The 17,105-nt window shown below is 46.6% G+C and overlaps 3 protein-coding genes across 7 annotated transcripts in view; 2 read left to right on the top strand and 1 right to left on the bottom strand.

Moving 5' to 3' along the window:
• PXK (PX domain containing serine/threonine kinase like) overlaps positions 1 to 3,746 on the top strand; it is a 35,068-nt gene extending 31,322 nt beyond the window's left edge. For 3 of the 5 annotated variants that reach the window (XM_064667349.1, XM_064667348.1, XM_064667355.1), the window contains one exon: positions 2,687 to 3,746. In XM_064667349.1, the coding sequence (XP_064523419.1) occupies positions 2,687 to 2,883 (197 nt within the window). In that variant the 3' untranslated portion in view covers positions 2,884 to 3,746. The remainder of the gene's footprint in view (positions 1 to 2,686) is intronic. The other 2 variants (XM_064667351.1, XM_064667350.1) reach the window with 1 other exon arrangement.
• PDHB (pyruvate dehydrogenase E1 subunit beta) lies at positions 3,551 to 8,488 on the bottom strand. Its single transcript, XM_064667356.1, has 9 exons — positions 8,260 to 8,488; positions 7,986 to 8,093; positions 7,852 to 7,914; positions 7,733 to 7,768; positions 7,356 to 7,641; positions 6,516 to 6,626; positions 5,799 to 5,890; positions 5,374 to 5,515; positions 3,551 to 5,072 (listed from the first exon to the last, which is right to left on the bottom strand). The coding sequence occupies exons 1-9, from the start codon at positions 8,413 to 8,415 to the stop codon at positions 4,927 to 4,929; spliced, it is 1,140 nt and encodes a 379-aa protein (XP_064523426.1). The 5' UTR covers positions 8,416 to 8,488; the 3' UTR covers positions 3,551 to 4,926.
• Positions 8,489 to 8,732: 244 nt separating this feature from the next.
• Positions 8,733 to 16,666, top strand: KCTD6 (potassium channel tetramerization domain containing 6). Its single transcript, XM_064667358.1, has 3 exons — positions 8,733 to 8,884; positions 13,937 to 14,045; positions 15,267 to 16,666. Exons 2-3 carry the CDS (start codon positions 14,019 to 14,021, stop codon positions 15,951 to 15,953), a joined length of 714 nt encoding a protein of 237 aa, XP_064523428.1. The 5' UTR covers positions 8,733 to 8,884; positions 13,937 to 14,018; the 3' UTR covers positions 15,954 to 16,666.
• The last annotated feature ends 439 nt before the right edge of the window (positions 16,667 to 17,105 follow it).

Raw genomic sequence — 17,105 nt, 5'->3', positions numbered from 1 at the left:
CTTTTTCACCACTCATGTCAAGAAGGGAAGGACAGCTTGGTTTGGACTGACTAACTGAAATGAATGGATATGAAGATTTTTGGAATCATGCTCTTAATTACCAGGTTCAATATGTAATGCTCATGGCTAGTCAGATACCATTCTGAACCCTGTATTTATGTTTTAAGGCAGAGCTCGGGTGTAAGAGTATCATTGTCTGTTATCAGTCTCACAAGAGTTTAATTGCATGATGTTGTCAGCAGCTCTATTTCAATAACAGTGAGTCTTGAAGAATTTAACAATTTTCGAGAAAGGAAGGTGACCTCTCCCCTTATACTTCCCTGTCTTTTCTACCCCCCTTGTAAAATAACCAGACCAAAATTTGACGATAGACATGGAATCTTGGCCTAATAATACTTAGTCATCCAAGCATTTTGTGTCTTTTTTGCTCCCCCTCTCTGTCAAACATGTGCCTTCTTCCACTGCACGTGTTACCGTTGTATTTGTATTCCCTGCAGAGTCCTGGCCGCTGTTTTTGTGGTCAATTCCCTATTGCATCTTGTACAACTACCTGCATAGCCTCTTCAGCCTCACTTTGAAATTCCAGACAAAAATCTTGGCTTTGTTCTCTGCAGTTCTTGCATCTCTTTGAAGCCATTTCATATATGAGTAGCTGCTCTTGGTGCTCTTACAGCAGCTCACCTGATCTGTTTGGGGACAGGTTGGTGTGCTAGTCCTACAGCTTCTGCACTGACCACTTCAGCCATAAAATGGTTACTTGAACTGTTCTTGGTCATGTTCTTCCTTTGGCAAAGTGCCAAGTTTTCCTTCCCTGGCAGTCTATCCATGTAAGAAACAGGGCTCTGACCCAGGGAATGGTTTTCCAGTATTTCTAATGGTAAAGTGTAAAAAGCAGATTTGGGTAAGTTAGAAGCCATTTTGTTATGTTTTGATTACTTCAGAGAACAGTTGATCCACATGCACTAGGAACATTAAATTGTTTCAGTTATCTCTGGTATTTCTGTTAGGATTTGAGTATTTCCTCTGAAAGGGAAGAGAGTGAAGATGAGCTCAATATGTACTTCCATGTTTTGTTTTCACAGAGGGCTTTCATGCCAATGAGAATTTCTCCCGAAGAGCTGGAAGTGCTACAATCACAGCACATATTAATGTACACTGGCAAAATTGGATGCTTTGTGTGAATATTCTGCATTTTGAGCTTGTTCCCATATGAGAGAAGTCTCTCTTCAAAGACTAGTACAAATAGAAAATGAGGGAGCTTTGAGTTATGTCTTTCATCTAGTAGAATAACTGCTTAATAACAGCAGTGATGTTTTTACTGCTACCTGTTAGTCTGAAAACAAGTGTGAGGAATTGAGAGAGAAATGGAGCACAGAGAACTTTTGTCTGCTTTTTTCCTGCAGTTGAGCTTTATCTTTCATCAAATACCTCGAGTCTGTGTGGCATAATGTCTTTCAACTGCTTGGTATTTTCTCACTTCATAGCAAGCAGTTCTACTTCAGTAACCACAGTGTCTTGGTTGCCCTCATGCTGTTTTGTTTTGTCCAGTATCCTTATTCTTGCCATTTACCAGTATATTTCTCTTTGTAGGTTAGAGCTACTGAAAGCAAGTGTTAGACTATAGGTGCCATTTGTCTCTGTAGTCTTCATGTGGAACAACTTATGATCTAGATGATGCAGTTAAAATTCACTGCTGAATAGTTCTAAGATACTAATCATTATGCCCCTGCTCCTTCCAGAATATATGAGACAAGATAGGCCTATTATTATTACTATACTTGTGTAGAAATGATGGTGCAATGTGCAGCAGCAGAGCTGCACAAGATCAGGGTGTTTGGCAGAGCAGCCTGGGGCAAATTAGGCCACCTGCCTGGATCTGAACTGCCAAGGAAGCACCTCCATGCAGGCCCTCACTGCTGGGCTAGCTCCCCACATGCGCTGCTGTGGGCTCTGGCTTCCCAGGGAGTCAGGACATGGAGGCTGAGGAATGATGAGATGGATGTTTGACTGGGGTAGAGGTAGAGAGCAAGGGCCAGAGTGTAAAGGTGGCTGGTGGGAACAGGAGAGGCAGGCAAGAGGTGTGTGTCACAGTGTTGTGGTTCATTCAGTCTGTCCAACAAGCATTCGTTACAACATGTCTGAAGAAAGTGGACTGCGGAAGTGTAAAACACTTCCAGAAAACTCTATCTGCAGTTAGTACTTTAAAAACAGAATATAATCTGACCAAGCAAAATGGTCATCACAAATATTACAGTGATGCGGTCCTTCAAAGATCATGAAGTGTGTTAAGTAAGTAGGAACAGGTAGTAAAATTTGCTTCCACTCTTTGTTACTGTTCATGTCCCAGAAAGCAAACTGCTTTACTAGGCAAAAACAAGAGCTGGGAAATCCCATTAAGTGATCTCCATTTCCTTCAGATCACATTTGAGTCATGTTTTGCATCCCTGAGTACTGAGGCCCTTCAGGCTTCATTTCAGAGGTGTCTCAGATGACACGACTCACCTGCAGATAGAGGGATTTGATCACTTGGGCATTTCCCATCTGTTCTGTTCTTCACATTCCACTGGCATTCAAGGGATGATGTGAGTAGTGCAGGACTGACCATGTCCAGCCAAGCAGCCACAGTCCTCTGTGGCAGGACACCCCTGGCATAATCAAACTCTATCTTCTCTCCCTGGCTCAACAGGAGCATCGTCCATCCCCCCAGCACCGCCTCCGCCACCCCTGCCACCAGCAGCTCCTCCCCTGAGTACAGAGGTGCCAATGCCGCAGCCCGATGTCAGTGTGAGCCGGGGAGCCTTGCTCAGCTCCATCCAAAACTTTCAGAAAGGAACTCTGAAGAAAACACAGACGTGCGACTACAGTGCTCCCAGGATCAGCTGAGGCCACTGGTCACTCCAGGATTGAATTCCCTCTCCCCCTCCTGTGCTGACCCTCCTGACCAGCAACTGACCCACCAGCACTGATGACGTTGGAGCTCCGTTCTGCCTGATTTCACCTTTCCTCGAGCAGCAGCACTGCCCTGCCCGAATTGCCTCCCCATGCTGTGATAAGTACTCCATTCTTTACTGGGTTTCAAGAATTGTGTTCTCTGGCTACAATTGCAGGGGTACAGCAGCTTCTATATAGCTGAATAAAAATCTGAAAATAGGAATGACCATGATGATGGTGAATTAATGCATTTTTTCCTAGCTCTATTCCACCCCTTTTTTTCAAATTACAGGGATGTAGTTTTAGTCTGCTCAGTTTTTCAACTCTTTCCATGCACTTGTAACTCATTGTAATTCTTGCTGCATTGAATCAACAAGTTTTGTTTTAGATAATCCAACCCTTAAAGCATACTGCACAGGTGAGGGAACTGGAGAATTAAATCTTATTCCCACCATATTTGCTGGTGGAGTCAAAATGCTGTCTCATTAAGCTTGTTTAAATGGACATCCTACCTGCCACTCCAAGGGAAGTGTTTTTAAATGAGGAAACAGTTGCAATGGGAGTTAATAGGGCACTGGGATGTTATTCTTGATTTAGTTAAATGCAAAGTTACTTCAAGTTAATTCTACAGTTTAAACTTTATTGAAAGATCCTTTTTGATTTAAAACCTTAAACAAATTGCACTTTAAAGGATTATAGATAATCCATTTTTTAAAATTCAAGTACATCAGTGTTTGTTACTATGCAGAGAATGTCTGTACAAAGTTTCATGTAACCTGTGATATTCAGTCATTTTTATTAAAATGTTAATGGAATTCCTTCAGCAGTGTGGTGGGTATGTTCAGCTGGGATTGGCACCTGCAAGCCACACTTCCTAAGAACCTAACAGCACCTCTGCTAAAAGGAATACCCTGAAAGGTATTCCTGGCCCTTCCCTGAAGCAGAACCTGAGCTCTTCTGGCTGTTTACAGAGGTATGTCCTCTCCACCTGTTCACTGGGAAGCCACTGCACCCGGGGTGCAGAGCAGGCCTTGCTGCACAGGCCCCTCAGGGCAGCTTTCCCTCTGTACCAAAAGCTGCTGAGGGAAGCCTGGCAGGACTAACCCTCAGCCAAACCCTTGGATGTGGTGTTCTGCCAAAAGTCTGCCTCGACTGCTCCCCAGCTCTTCACACGCAATCTGCACAACTGCTGCTTCAGACTCGGGCTCAGTGCAGCTGAATAAAGGAACTCATTTTGCTCTGCAAGACCTACAGTGCGAACATGCTGTTGTCAGCCCAGGCAAAGAGTTACAGACATCCACATGGAGCTGAGCCATAAAAGCCAAGCATCTGGACATGCATTTTTTTAATCACTCTATGTGACAGGGAGTAAAGAAAAGTTAGGTAGTGTTTCCCATCACCTACTGAAGAGGGTCAGGATCTTTATTTAAGCTCTTGTGCAGAAGTCTTTCTGCATGTGTGGAGCCCTCTTTAAACCAAACAGGGTCACCACCTCTTAACCCACACTGTGGGCTGCTGCAGCCTCTGTGCAGAGCTGCACTGGCAGGCAGGGCTTCACCCATCCAGTCTAGTCATTCCCTTCTAATAGGCCTTGTGACCATGGGCTCCTACAGCTGTACAACACTGGGGGCCTACTCTTGCTCTCTGCAATTGTGCACTAAACCACCGCTCCAGCGGATTTGACACAGTTCCTCTGGTACTTAAAGCCAAGCAAAAACGGAGGATTTTTTCCTCACTCTGAATTTAGAACGGGATTTCTTCACAAACAGTAGCACTAGCCCAACTGTACTGCTGAACACAAGCATTACCACATTGTTGCATATATGAAGTGTGGCTTAGGGAGCGTAACCCCATATATAAATATTCTGGGAGGTCACTATACTTTCCCCACTGTACAAAAGTTCACGTAGCTTATAGAACATAAATTATGGATACAACTTGCCCAACACCAATAATGCTTTGTAAAGCACGTACTTTAAAACATGTATTTACAACTTATATATTCAAAGCTTTCTTCACTGCAAATACTATATCCTTCACTTGAGGTATGCAGTTATCCTCTAAGATCTTTGCGTAAGGCATAGGGACATCGGCGCCGGTAACACGCACAGCTGGAGCATCCAAGTAGTTAAAGGCAGGTCCTGAAACAGAAGACAGTGTCAGGTTCCCATGTACTGTGGTTTTCTCTTGATTTCTGTATCTTGTTCTATTTAAACAGTTTTGTTCCTATAGCTCTAATATTCCAGAGAGTGCTGTTCCTGCTTGTTTATTTTTATGCACTGTGGTTTTTGTACCCACCCTGTAAAAATCTCTAGAGCAAGACAGCCAAGCTCCAGCTCCTCAGCTATAACCCCTAACTCTGCCTTTGCCAGGCTTTATCAAGAAGTCTTCAGGATTTAGAGTAGGGAACGAGATTGAGACATGCACTGCAAAACTTGGTACCTTCCATGATCCTGGCACAGATTTCTGCTCCTACTCCAAACTGGGGCCAACCTCCTTCTACAGTGACAAGATGGTTTGTCTTTACCACACTGGCTTCCACTGTTTCGATATCCATTGGTCGAATGGTTCTCAGGTTTATAACCTGGGGGGAAAAGGGATAATGAGAGCTTTGCTGTGACTTGAGCCTGTCAGTCACCACCGTTTGGGTACAGGGCCCCTCAGCACTTTCATCCGTTCGGACTTTAAAGACAGGTCTTAACAGAATTTCTAACTCAGAAACATGAAAGGCACGTGCTATTAAAGGGACTTAAAAATATAAGCAGCTTGTGGTTAATACACCGAAGTGAGCAGAGGCTGTGTGAGAAGACACTCTGCTTTTTTTCCCCCTTCCAGGGAAAAAGAAAGGCAACAGAAACCCCACTCACCTCACACTCTACACCTTCTTTAGCAAGTACAGTAGCTGCTTCCAGACAATGGCCAACAGGTCTTGAGTGTGACACTAATGTAACATGAGTTCCTAGAAGAAAAACAAGTGTTAAAAGAGAAGAAAACTCCTTAAGATTTAAAGCTTTTTTTTTTCTATACCTCAGGCTCCTTTCAGGCTAACATTTAGATTCACTTGTAAATTTAAGTTCCTTATGTTTGTTTGAAAAGCTGAGCCCAGACATAGCAGGAAAAGAGGAAGACCTATGCCAAGATACAAACTTCACCCTTGAATTCAGGGAACTGAAGAGGTATTTAATATAATTACCAAGTTATCCTTTTCAAACTTTCATATAATTCAGTGGTAAATCATGAACAAATGGGGTTAAACGCTACAATGACCTCTTTTTGCATTTTTGACAAAAATTATATACTTAGGTGAGGAAAGAAGTGTTTCAGCCATCACCTACTTCATCTCTACACTATGGAACAAATCCTTTAGAAGGGTATTTTTTTAGCTGAGATCTGGATTATCAGGTGATGTTTCCCTAAAAGGGTAACAGAACATGAAATCATACTACTGGATAAAAGAACATTTGAACACTTAACATTTGAAATACTTTTCTGTGCCCTGTGACAGCAGTACCCTGAATAGCTGAGATTAAAAAAAGTCCCCAACCAGGTCAGTTAATAAGGAAACAAACATATTCTCAGCTTACCTTGCCTTTCTACCTTAGCTTTTCCAATTGGAATAACAAATTCCTTTGACTGTGCCTGTTCAGACATTTCAAAGGGAACACCATATAGTAATTCATTTTCCAGCATCACAACTAGAAGAAAACATACTTGGATTAACGTGTATGTCTGCAGGCACAGGGCTGCACTCACCATTAGCAGTCCTGCAGCAGCTCAATACACTAAACCCATCCAGGCAACAAGGGAGTGAGGAGCATGTTTGCAGAAGCAATTAAATAAAAAAAGAAGTAAATCAGAAGTCTTTACTTCAATGCTGAAGCATTTAAAAAACTGTCTATGACTAGTCTGAAATGAGATCAGGTATTTTACTTTCCGTACACGATGTTACAATCACCACTTTTTGAAAGGTCTCCCATTTTTCATTCATGTTTGTGAAAAATAAAGACAAAGGTGGCCCTGCTTTCAATTAGTGACATTCTGAATTTATCATGTGAATTTCATGATCTGTAAAAATGAGTTATACTGAAGCACTGTATATGCAGGAAGGCCTCCTAACTTCATCCTTTTTAATCCCTTTATGATAGATTTATAAATGCTTCCAGGTTTCCTGGTTGGAACAAAACTCACACTAAAGCCATGTACCTGGCAACAGCACAAAATCAGTCTGCTGTTAGCAAGGCAGGTGACTGTTAGGGAAAGAGTAAACCCTTCTGTCTCTGTAAGTACCCTACTGCAGTAAAGAAAACCTGAGTGCTTTACAGTTTAACAATTTTTTTGTGGTATCTTTTAAATGGGGCAGGAGGGGAAAACAGCCATTCCTTAGGATTGAGCGCCGGGTATTGCCATGACCTGCCCGTGCTCACCTGGATTGTCGTCCCGGATCGATGCTTTCAGCAAACCCTTGGCGTCCTCTGCACTCCACGGACTGACGACCTTGAGCCCAGGGCAGTGCCCATACCAGGCTGCAAAGCACTGGGAATGCTGGGCGGCCACTCCGGCCGACGCTCCATTGGGGCCCCGGAACACGATGGGAACACCGATGGATCCCGCAGACATGTAACAGGTCTTGGCAGCAGAGTTTATGACCTGGTCAATGGCTTGCATGGAGAAGTTGAATGTCATGAATTCACACACTGGTCTCAACCCTGCCTGTTAAATACGTTAAAATGTATTAGTGTGTTTTTATCTAAAAATAGTTTAATTTTTAAAACCAGAAGAGGAAGAATGCAAATGTACAAACCATAGCAGCTCCGACAGCGATTCCTGCGAAGCCCATCTGAAAGAGAAGGAAACCAAGGGGTTAGGAGCAAGAAGCAGCCGATGGAGGGATCACCGGGGTTGGAGACAGGGCAGCCTCACCTCGGATATCGGGGTGTCGATCACTCTCTTGTCCCCGTACTTCTTCCAGAGGCCCCTGGAGATCTGGAGGGCAGGAGACAGGAGTCACGGCCCGCCTGAGGCCCTTTCCCAGCCCGCCAACGGCCTCCACAAACCTTGTAGGCGCCATCGTACTGAGCCACCTCCTCGCCCAGCAGGAAGACGCGCTCGTCCCGCTCCAGCTCCTCATCCAGCGCCTGGTTCAGCGCGTCCCGCACCGTCACCTGCGAGACAGCGGCAACCGGGCTGGGCGGGGGCACAGCCGCGCTCCCCGAACGCCGGGAGTCCCCTCAGCCCGGGGGCGAAGTCATCGCGCCGCCCGCCCGCCCCGGGGCCGGCCCCTGCCCTGAGGGGCGCGAGCCCCTCTCCGGGGACAGCCCTCCCCGCTACCTGTATGGCGGCGGGCGCGGAGACGCGGAAGCCCCTGCGCTGCTGCAGCTGCTGCAGCTGCTGTAGGTGCGGGGACAGCGGTCCCCCGGCGCGGCCCCGCGGGGCGAGGCGGGCGCCCGTGGCCAGGTGCCGCAGAGCCGCTGCAGCCGCCGCCATCTTGCCCGTGTCCTCTCGCCCTGCGGCCGCCAGGCCCCGCCTCCCGCGCGTGCTCTCGCGAGAACTCCCCGGCGCGCGCAAAGAGGCCGAGCCGGGCGCGCGGCGTTTTGGCGCCACTTCCGGCCCCGGGGGCCGCGCGAGGGGCGGGGATACCCCGCGGGGTCGCGCATGGCGCGCGCGCCCGAGCGCCCCCGCGCGCGGCCCCGGCCGGGCCCTCAGGGCCCCGCGGGGACCGGGCCCGCCCCGCGCGGACACCGCCCGCCGGCCGCGGGGGCAGCGGGGCGGCGCGTCCCGCCGTGGTGCCCGCCCGCCCCGCCCCGTCACCCACCGACAGGCGGGGCGGGGCTCGCCAGGACACTCCCCCGCTCCGCCGTCCCCGCCCGCGCCGGCGGCTCCGCTCCGGGCTCGGGCACAGTCCCCGTCGCTGCTGCTGCCGCCGGGCTTCGCCTCAGCGCCGGGAGCTGCGCCCGTGAGTGCCGGGCCGGGCGGGGGGCACAGGGCCGGGGGTGCCCCGGCTCGAGGGAGCAGCGGGGCCCTGCGGGGTTGGGGCCGCGCCCGCGGCGGGAGCGCTGGGGCGGGACGGGCGCGTCCCGGCGCGGGTGCGGGGCAGGTGCGGGGCCGGGTCCCCGGGGCTCCCTCGGGCCGGGAACGGGGAGCTGCGGCCGCGGCGCTCGGGCAGGGATGGTGCAGGTGCTGCCCAGGTCCCGTTCCCGGTTGGGCTGAGGGCGGAGCGGGGGGATGCCCGGGCGGGAGCCGCGGTGCCCGGCGGGGATCTCTGGTGAGGATGATCTGGGATCCGTGGGCTTTGCTCCGGGCGGGGAGGGCAGTGGTTCCTCCTGCGCCATGGGGAGAGGAGGCAGGGCTGAGGCTCTGTTTTGGGGTGGGGATGAGGCCGTGGGCTCTTGGGTCACTTGTGGGAGAGAGAGACGAAATGTCTGGGTTCATTTCCAGCGTCTTTGCTGAATCACTCTGATCCTGGAGAGAGTTCTGCTACCACGAGCTCGCTGGTTCCTCTGTGATGGAAACGGGCACTTCCCGGCTCCTGCTGCAGCCCTGGCCCCCTCTCTGGGCTCTCAGGGGGTTTTCTTCCCCATCTTGCTGTCTGTGTGTGTGCTGAGCCCCATCCGTGTGTGCAGCGAGGCTCGGTGTTTCTGACACCTGTCCTCCTCCAAAACTGTTTGGAGACGTGTTTCCACATGGGAACAACACTGATTAGTGTCACAGAAGGAAAATACGTGGGTAAAACTCAATTATTGTCACAGATCCTGGAAGCCTGGGTGCTCTGGGTTGCTTCAGTAGGACCAGGCTGGATATGAGTCTTCCTTTGGCTCTCTGAGAGGAGGGCCAAAGTTGTACTGGGATGTGGGCTCTTCCAACAAGAAGCAATTAAAAGGAAAGTTTGGAATCTGAGCTTGAAACAGGATGTCACAGAGCTCCTCGGGGGAGGGAAGGAAACTTCAGGAGCTTGGAATTTATAGTGAAGCAATTAAACATAAAGGGGTGAAAATGCTGAGTGTCTGGCGTGAGCGTTTTTCCATCCTGCCTGAGGTGCAAACTGAGTATTAGTAAAAAACAACTCAAGAAAATCAAGTTAACATTTAATAAACTGCATTAGTCATTATAAACCTGACACGTGTAGAAGGTGGTAGATGCGTTCTTTAGTGAAGCCGATCGGCTGAATTGCCAGAAGATTCGGGTAACTGGTTGCTTTGAGAACTCTCCTCCTCCTTGTTCTCCTGGTTAACAGGGTAGCACAGAATTGGAGCTCAGGGGTTGCTCTGCAGACTGTTATTTTGCTGTAGTTTGGTGGAGTACAGTCAGCACTGCTGCTGTTCAGTGTTTGTCAGTTCAGGTGAGTCACCAATAATTTACAGTAAGAACTTGCCTTTCAAATGTTCTGACTGGCTTGGGAACAGAGAGGTTGTCCATGTACAGCATAACTGTGCTGGGACTAGAGTTTCTTCTCATCTTCGGAGATCCAAGCCTGAGAGGCAGGGAGCTCAAGAGGGGGTGAGTAAATGAAATGCCAAGTGTATGTGTCTGTATAAGTGGAGTCTTAGCTTGCTCTTTTTTAAGCTGCCATTGGTAAAATTCCTGCCAGTTCTATATTGACCTAGAAATCAAAGGTAACTCTTGAGGTTAAACAGCTCGTGCTGTAATATTGATACTGATACCAAACTGCTCATGAAACACTATTGCCACAAATAAATCCCTTAATTCTTTTGTTGGAAAAAACAGATGAAGAACATTCAGAACAAATCAGATGGTCTGTGCCTCTTGACTTAAAACTGCTGGGTGTATTTCTGCTCCTCCTTTGGGTAACTGTGTGTGACATCAGTGCAGTGGTTTGTAGCCTGTGGCCTCAACCCGATGCAGTGCCTGTAGTCCCAGCAGTGCAAATGCCTGCAGTGCTGCTGGCATCCCTGGGCTGGCCTGAGCCCGGGTGTGTGTTCGCAGATACAGACATTCACCTGACTCTTACTTGCTTTCTCTGAATTTCAGCTTGCAGAATGGTTGTGGGTTAGCAGCTCTGTTCTGGGAGAAGCCCTGCTGAAGTTAGTGGTACTACCTGTTGCAGCAGTGCTGCTGATAAACAGCCCTGTAATCCTCTGAGTCATAATACATGAAATAAGAGCGAGCATTTTGTAAATGCAGGTACCCAGTTTGGTGTGTTGAGTATAAAATGATGACCTGAGTGCTTTTCTCGCTTCTCGTTGTGCCTTTCCAGTTTTGGCTGTGCTTGTGCTGTGCTGTGGCAGGAGCCACGGTGACCATGTCACTGCTGTGTGTCTCCTCCCTGTGCACAGAACAGCGAAACGAGGGCAAGACTGTGGCTTGACACCATCCGGGCACTTCTGCTCCCACCAAAGAGGGACATCCTGTTTGACTTAAACAGTTTCAGCACTTTGTCTGAATTTCATCTTAAATGAGTATTTCTTGTGATTATCAAAGGCAGGCTGATGGTTATCAAAGGATGTCATCCGTTATCTGCTGCCTGGACAGGTGTAGCTGTGTTGGTGAGGCTGGCCCTGTGTGGGATCGTTGTTGTGTGAGAGGGACCAGAGCTGGCTTGAGGCTGCCTGTCCTGGAGTATGGTTGGAGTCTCTGCCCATCCCCACTGATGATCACTGTATTCCATTCAGGAAGATTTTAAAGCATTGTTGTAAAGGCATATGTCATGAAGGCTGTACATCCTCAGCCTTGCTAGTCCTTAGCTCAAGTTGTACCCAAACTGAGCTACTTTAGCCTGTGAAGTTGTCCAGAAATTCAGAGCTCCCAGGCTGATGAGGGAAGCAGTGGATAGTTGGGATCACACTCAGGCATCATTTTAGGATGGCCTCCCGGTGTCTTCCCTTTGTGTTGCACATCTTGCTCCAGCACTAGTTTGCCAGGGAGGTTTGTGTGTGCCTTGTGGTTCTGGGTCCTTACACAAAGGTCAGTGAGATTTCTCGATTCCACTTCTGTGTTGAGGGCTAGGCTTGTTTCAGATAATTGCTGTCGTGAATTATTCACTGTGGTGTTACACAGCAGAGCTGTGATCAAAGATTTGTTCATGCCTTGCACAGGCATGCAGTGTCATCTCTCTCTCCCTCGTAAAGTCTTGATTCATCTGTAGTGTGGACTTAGATGCTGACCAAAATAACATCATATCCACCAGTTAAAATAACACTGATGGACATCTCTCTGTCTTTGAAATATTCTGAATGCGTAATTCCAGTTAATTTTGTTAAGACTGCAGATCTGTTCTGCCATGATTACTAGTGAGGTTTCTGTCTGGCTGCATCATTTCACTTTCAAGTGAGCGTTTTCCTTGAATATCAGAAACCTATACCAGTCTCATGTGATTTTAGCACATCTGCATGTTCTCCTGGCCTTGTACTTGACCAGATTAACACTTCCAAGTGCTGGAATTTAAAAGGTCTGGGCTATTGATAAAAGTTAATGAGTGACAATTCCAAACAGAGAAAACCTGAATGAATTCACTTCTTGATCTGTGAACATTTTAAAAAAATAATTACAGAGGTTGGCAAACGAGCGTTCCAGGTTTATCTGCTGTTGGAGGGTGTGCTTTAATGTACTTTCTTGAAGCATACTCCGTCTCTAATTTGTAAAAATAGGATCCTGGTATGACTAGTTCTGTATCTTAGTATTCCTTAGTCTTCTGTTGTCTGGCCTCACAATTTTCATACACTGATTTTGCTTTTTGTACTCTTTAATCTGTCTGAGAGGCAGCTGGGGCTGTGCTTGTGCTGCTGGCACTGGAAGACCTGCTGGACACTGTTGTGCCCAGTCTGTGGGTTTGGGCAGGGAAGCAGAGCCCAGAGAGGTGGGATATGCTGCCTGGTTCTGTGTTGAATGAGACCAACCTTATTTGCTAGGAAAGAGAAGGGCAAGTTATCTTTTTGGTTGAGAATTAACTATGAACCTTCAGTTGTTTTGGTATGTAGGTCTCTGGCTTGGCTAAATCTTTATCTGCCTTTAGCTGGGTGACTGTTGAAGTTTGTTAGTAAAGAGGATGGGAGCAGGAGACTTGGAAACTGTGTGGTCTTTAAGATGTAAAAATAAACAAAACTGAGAAGCTGTACCCTACTTAAAACAGGCTGACCTAAATTTTCAGCAATTCTAGCAGAGAGGCAGGCTCTGGGTAGGGATAAAGGCTCACTGACAACTTGCTTCCCTGTCCTTGCATTGCTTGACATGGTTGACAGGCCACCACTGGAAAATCAACACTGGGGTCTGAGGTCATTCACTTCCCCCCCTCCCCGAGTTGCACAACCCTCGCTGTGGATTTGCCTTGTGCTCATGTGGACAGTCCCCTTGTTATGCAAGTCAACAGTTCAGCATCGTTTGGGAAGTCAAGGCATGAACCTCTTCTCAAATTGCTTTTGTTGGAATGTGTTGAAAACATGTTTGGTGTCCTCTGGTTTGTCTCTACAGAGGTTGCTTTCAAGACTAGGTGTCTGGGAAGTCCATTCATGCCCTTTGTCTGTAGATTAATGTTCTTCCTATCAGTTACAGTTCTCCACTGCTGAATTATTAACTCTGCAGCGAGAGTTTTTTTCTTCTTACTGTTCATTGACTTTCATGCTTGATTTATTCTTCTGAGCAGTTTGAAACTGGAGCATGGGAATGTTGACTAATAGTAACGGATCACATGTGTGACCTCAGTGGTGGCTAAGTGGGAAAATGACATCTGTCTTTCGAAGTACTCAGTTTCCCAGGTGAAAGGTAGTTTGTGAACGTGTATTATCCTCAGAGGCACGTTGCTTGTTATTCAATAAAACTGGGATGTTCAGGCAGCCACTGGAGTGATTACCCGTGTGCTCCAGAGGCAGTCCTGTGGGTAGCATGAAGGGAGAAGGAGGGAGAAGCGGGTTTGCAGATTCTCCAGCTAATGTGGCTTTGTGGCTGTCCTGGCAGAGAGCCTGCCTTTGATTGGAAAGTATTCCCCTTGGTGTTCTTGTAGGTACTGATGGTCTGCCATGTTTTGTTCTCTGTTTGTGTGTGCTTTTTCCTGCAGGGAGATAAGAGGAGGTGAATTGCATATCCTTTCAGCAGCCTTCTGTTAAACTTGGAATACCACAGTTCAAGCAATTGAACAGATGGATAATGGAGACTGGGGATATATGGTGAGTGAGCCTGTGCAAGTGTGTGCTGTGTGGTACAACTGGGCTTTCGAGGTCTTGCAGCAAGAATCCTTCCAGATCTGTCTTGTGTAGCTCCAGAGCTTCACTCGTGTGAGGAGGAAAACTGTGCATGTTACACCAGCTTTACAACAGCTTACTTACCTTCTCTGGAGTGCTGCACCTCGCCTGCAGCTTGTGGGGAGCACCCAGGTTCATGTTTCATAGCGACAATCAGCCAGGACTGAACTGATGCCTGGGGCTCACTGTTACTGTTTTCCTAACACAAAGGCTGAAAATAGTTTGTGCTTCCTGCATATAATTTTAAGGACTTTGTAATTTTATTTATGAAGAAAAGTATTTTTCCTTGTAAACCTTGTCACAAACTAGACAAACACATCTTATTTTTCTCCCCTTCTCATTCTGCTGCCATGCATATGTCTCTCTTCTCTGGCTGGCCACAGTCCTGGTTGTTAGGGTTGGTGGCCAGATGGGATTTATGTTCCTTTCTCTCTTGCTTCCTCATGAGCTATCTGGAAGCTGATGCAGACTGGTTTGTGCTCTATCCCCCTCTTCTATGCAGCATGCTAATTTGTTAATAAATACTTCTTTTTAGAGTTAAAAGCTGAAAGTTCTTTTTTTTTTCTTTGCTTGTTTTAATGATGCCTCTGAACCAGGGCATGGATTATTTTGACTGTGAGCTCTTGGTCCTATGTGTCCAGTTGCACTGTCTTCCTCTTTTGAGGGAAAAAAAGAGGTTTAAGACTTGTTTGGTTGATTTTTTCCTTTTTTTTTTTTTTTTTTTTTTATTTGGTTTTGTTCTAGGATGAGAGACAGATTGTGAAAGTAAGGAACACTGCTGGGCCTCATTCAGACTAACTTGTTCGTCAGGAAATCTTTCTGTTCTCATTTCCCCATCTGTAGAATAGGAAAAAACTTGTTACCCAAATGCAAAACTCGCTTCTCTGACAGTAGCTCAGTTGTTCAGATTTCTAAAGCATTCTGGAAATGTGCGTTCTGCATGTTAAGTATCATCCTGTTTAATTGCCAGTTGTGCCTTGTTGCCAGGTGGCTTGGATTTGTCCAGGTTTAAACACCCATTAAAGGCTTTGAACAGGAGGAGCGTGATTCTCTCCCAGTTTTCCAACAGTATTTGCCATGTGTGTCAGTGAGGTGATCGAGTCTTGTGTGGTGGCTTCATAAACTCTGCAATTTCTCTCTTTCTAGATGACTGATCCAGTCACGCTAAATGTGGGTGGACACATGTATACGACCTCCCTCACAACTCTAACGAGATATCCTGACTCAATGCTCGGGGCCATGTTCAGGGGAGACTTCCCCACTGCCAGGGACTCTCAGGGCAATTACTTTATTGACAGAGATGGACCACTTTTCCGTTATGTTCTTAACTTTTTAAGGACCTCAGAGCTCACTTTGCCACTGGACTTCAAGGAGTTCGACCTCCTCCGGAAGGAAGCGGACTTCTATCAGATTGAGCCGCTAATTCAGTGTCTTAATGACCCCAAGCCACTGTATCCTGTGGATACCTTTGAGGAGGTGGTGGAGCTGTCCAGCACCCGGAAGCTTTCCAAGTACTCCAACCCAGTGGCCGTCATCATCACACAGCTCACGATCACGACGAAAGTCCACGCGCTACTGGAAGGCATTTCAAACCACTTCACAAAGTGGAACAAGCACATGATGGACACCAGGGACTGCCAGGTTTCCTTCACTTTTGGGCCATGCGACTACCACCAGGAAGTGTCGCTCCGAGTCCATCTGATGGAGTACATCACAAAGCAAGGCTTCACGATCAGGAACACCAGAGTTCATCACATGAGCGAGCGTGCCAATGAAAACACAGTGGAGCATAACTGGACTTTCTGTAGACTGGCACGGAAAACAGATGACTGATTCTGATTCCACAGGAGCCACTTCAGTGATTAGCAACTTAATTGGACAGCAAACCCAAGAGAGTCTGGATTTTGACTAAAGCAACAATGTGGGCTTTTTTTATACGACTATTTATTGTTTATCAGTAAGGACTGGAGGAGTTTCGTTCTCTAGCAGCTCTGTTCTTTTGTCCTGATCAGAAAAAAACCGTGCATGTGCCTGTTCAGTCAAGACACCTTTTTGTTTGAAAGAGGGAGTCCGAAGAATTAGTACAATAGGGTATTTTGTGTCATTAACACAATTCTCTGACTCGACTCAAAGTGCTAAAATTACCTCTGTCTAAATGGTTTCTAATCCATCTAATGCTATGACACTGGGAGCAAGAAACAAAAAGAATTTAAAATGCAGTTGGAGAGAAGCTGCTATTGTGTAGACTAATTTAGTTTCTAAATCAATAAACAGTATTGTAATATTCTAGGAAAACAAATCCCACCCTTTAAAAGTACTTGATAAGTACAGTTTCTTACAGTTATGACAACTGTTTCTTTCTATGCATATAAATCAAGCAACCAAATATTATCTGTAGCCATGGAAATATGATTAGAAATATTTATATTGGATTCTAAATGCAAAATGTCCCTGTGGTAGAATTCATATTTTTAATGCCTGGTGCAATATTATTCCCAAGTGTAATGCCTGCCAGCAAGAAGCTAATAAAAATGTGAAATACAGAATACTGTTTTGTATTTTCTTTTTGTCTTTTAGAACTCTCATACTTAAAAAAACAAACCCAACCAAAAGAAAAAGCCCCACCCAAACCCCGTTTTTCTGTGCTGCAAAGTCGGGTGCTCTGGTAGGGCCCCATTTTCCTCCATTGCTGATAGAATTTGTTCCTTTTTCTGTTAATCAGTTGAATCAAATGTCCTCATTATAGACAAAGCTTATGTTCTGAAAACTGCTTTAGACTGATAGAAAGATGGCATGTATTTGGACTGGCTAAAGGATAGGGATGGAGGGAACACAGAGCCTCAATACTATAGCTGCTAAATAGTGTTATCTGGTTCACAGCACTATATCTAGTGACTTTATATATATAATTTTAACTGCAGAGTGCTGTTTCTGGTGATAGTCAAGTTCTGTGGCTTTACTCTGTTTCACATTGACATTTCTACT

This window comes from Pseudopipra pipra, chromosome 11 (genome assembly GCF_036250125.1).
Source record: "Pseudopipra pipra isolate bDixPip1 chromosome 11, bDixPip1.hap1, whole genome shotgun sequence".
NCBI lineage: Eukaryota > Metazoa > Chordata > Aves > Passeriformes > Pipridae > Pseudopipra > Pseudopipra pipra.
The sequence above is the reverse complement of the archived record's forward strand: the minus strand, read 5'-3'. Positions and strand labels throughout refer to the sequence as shown.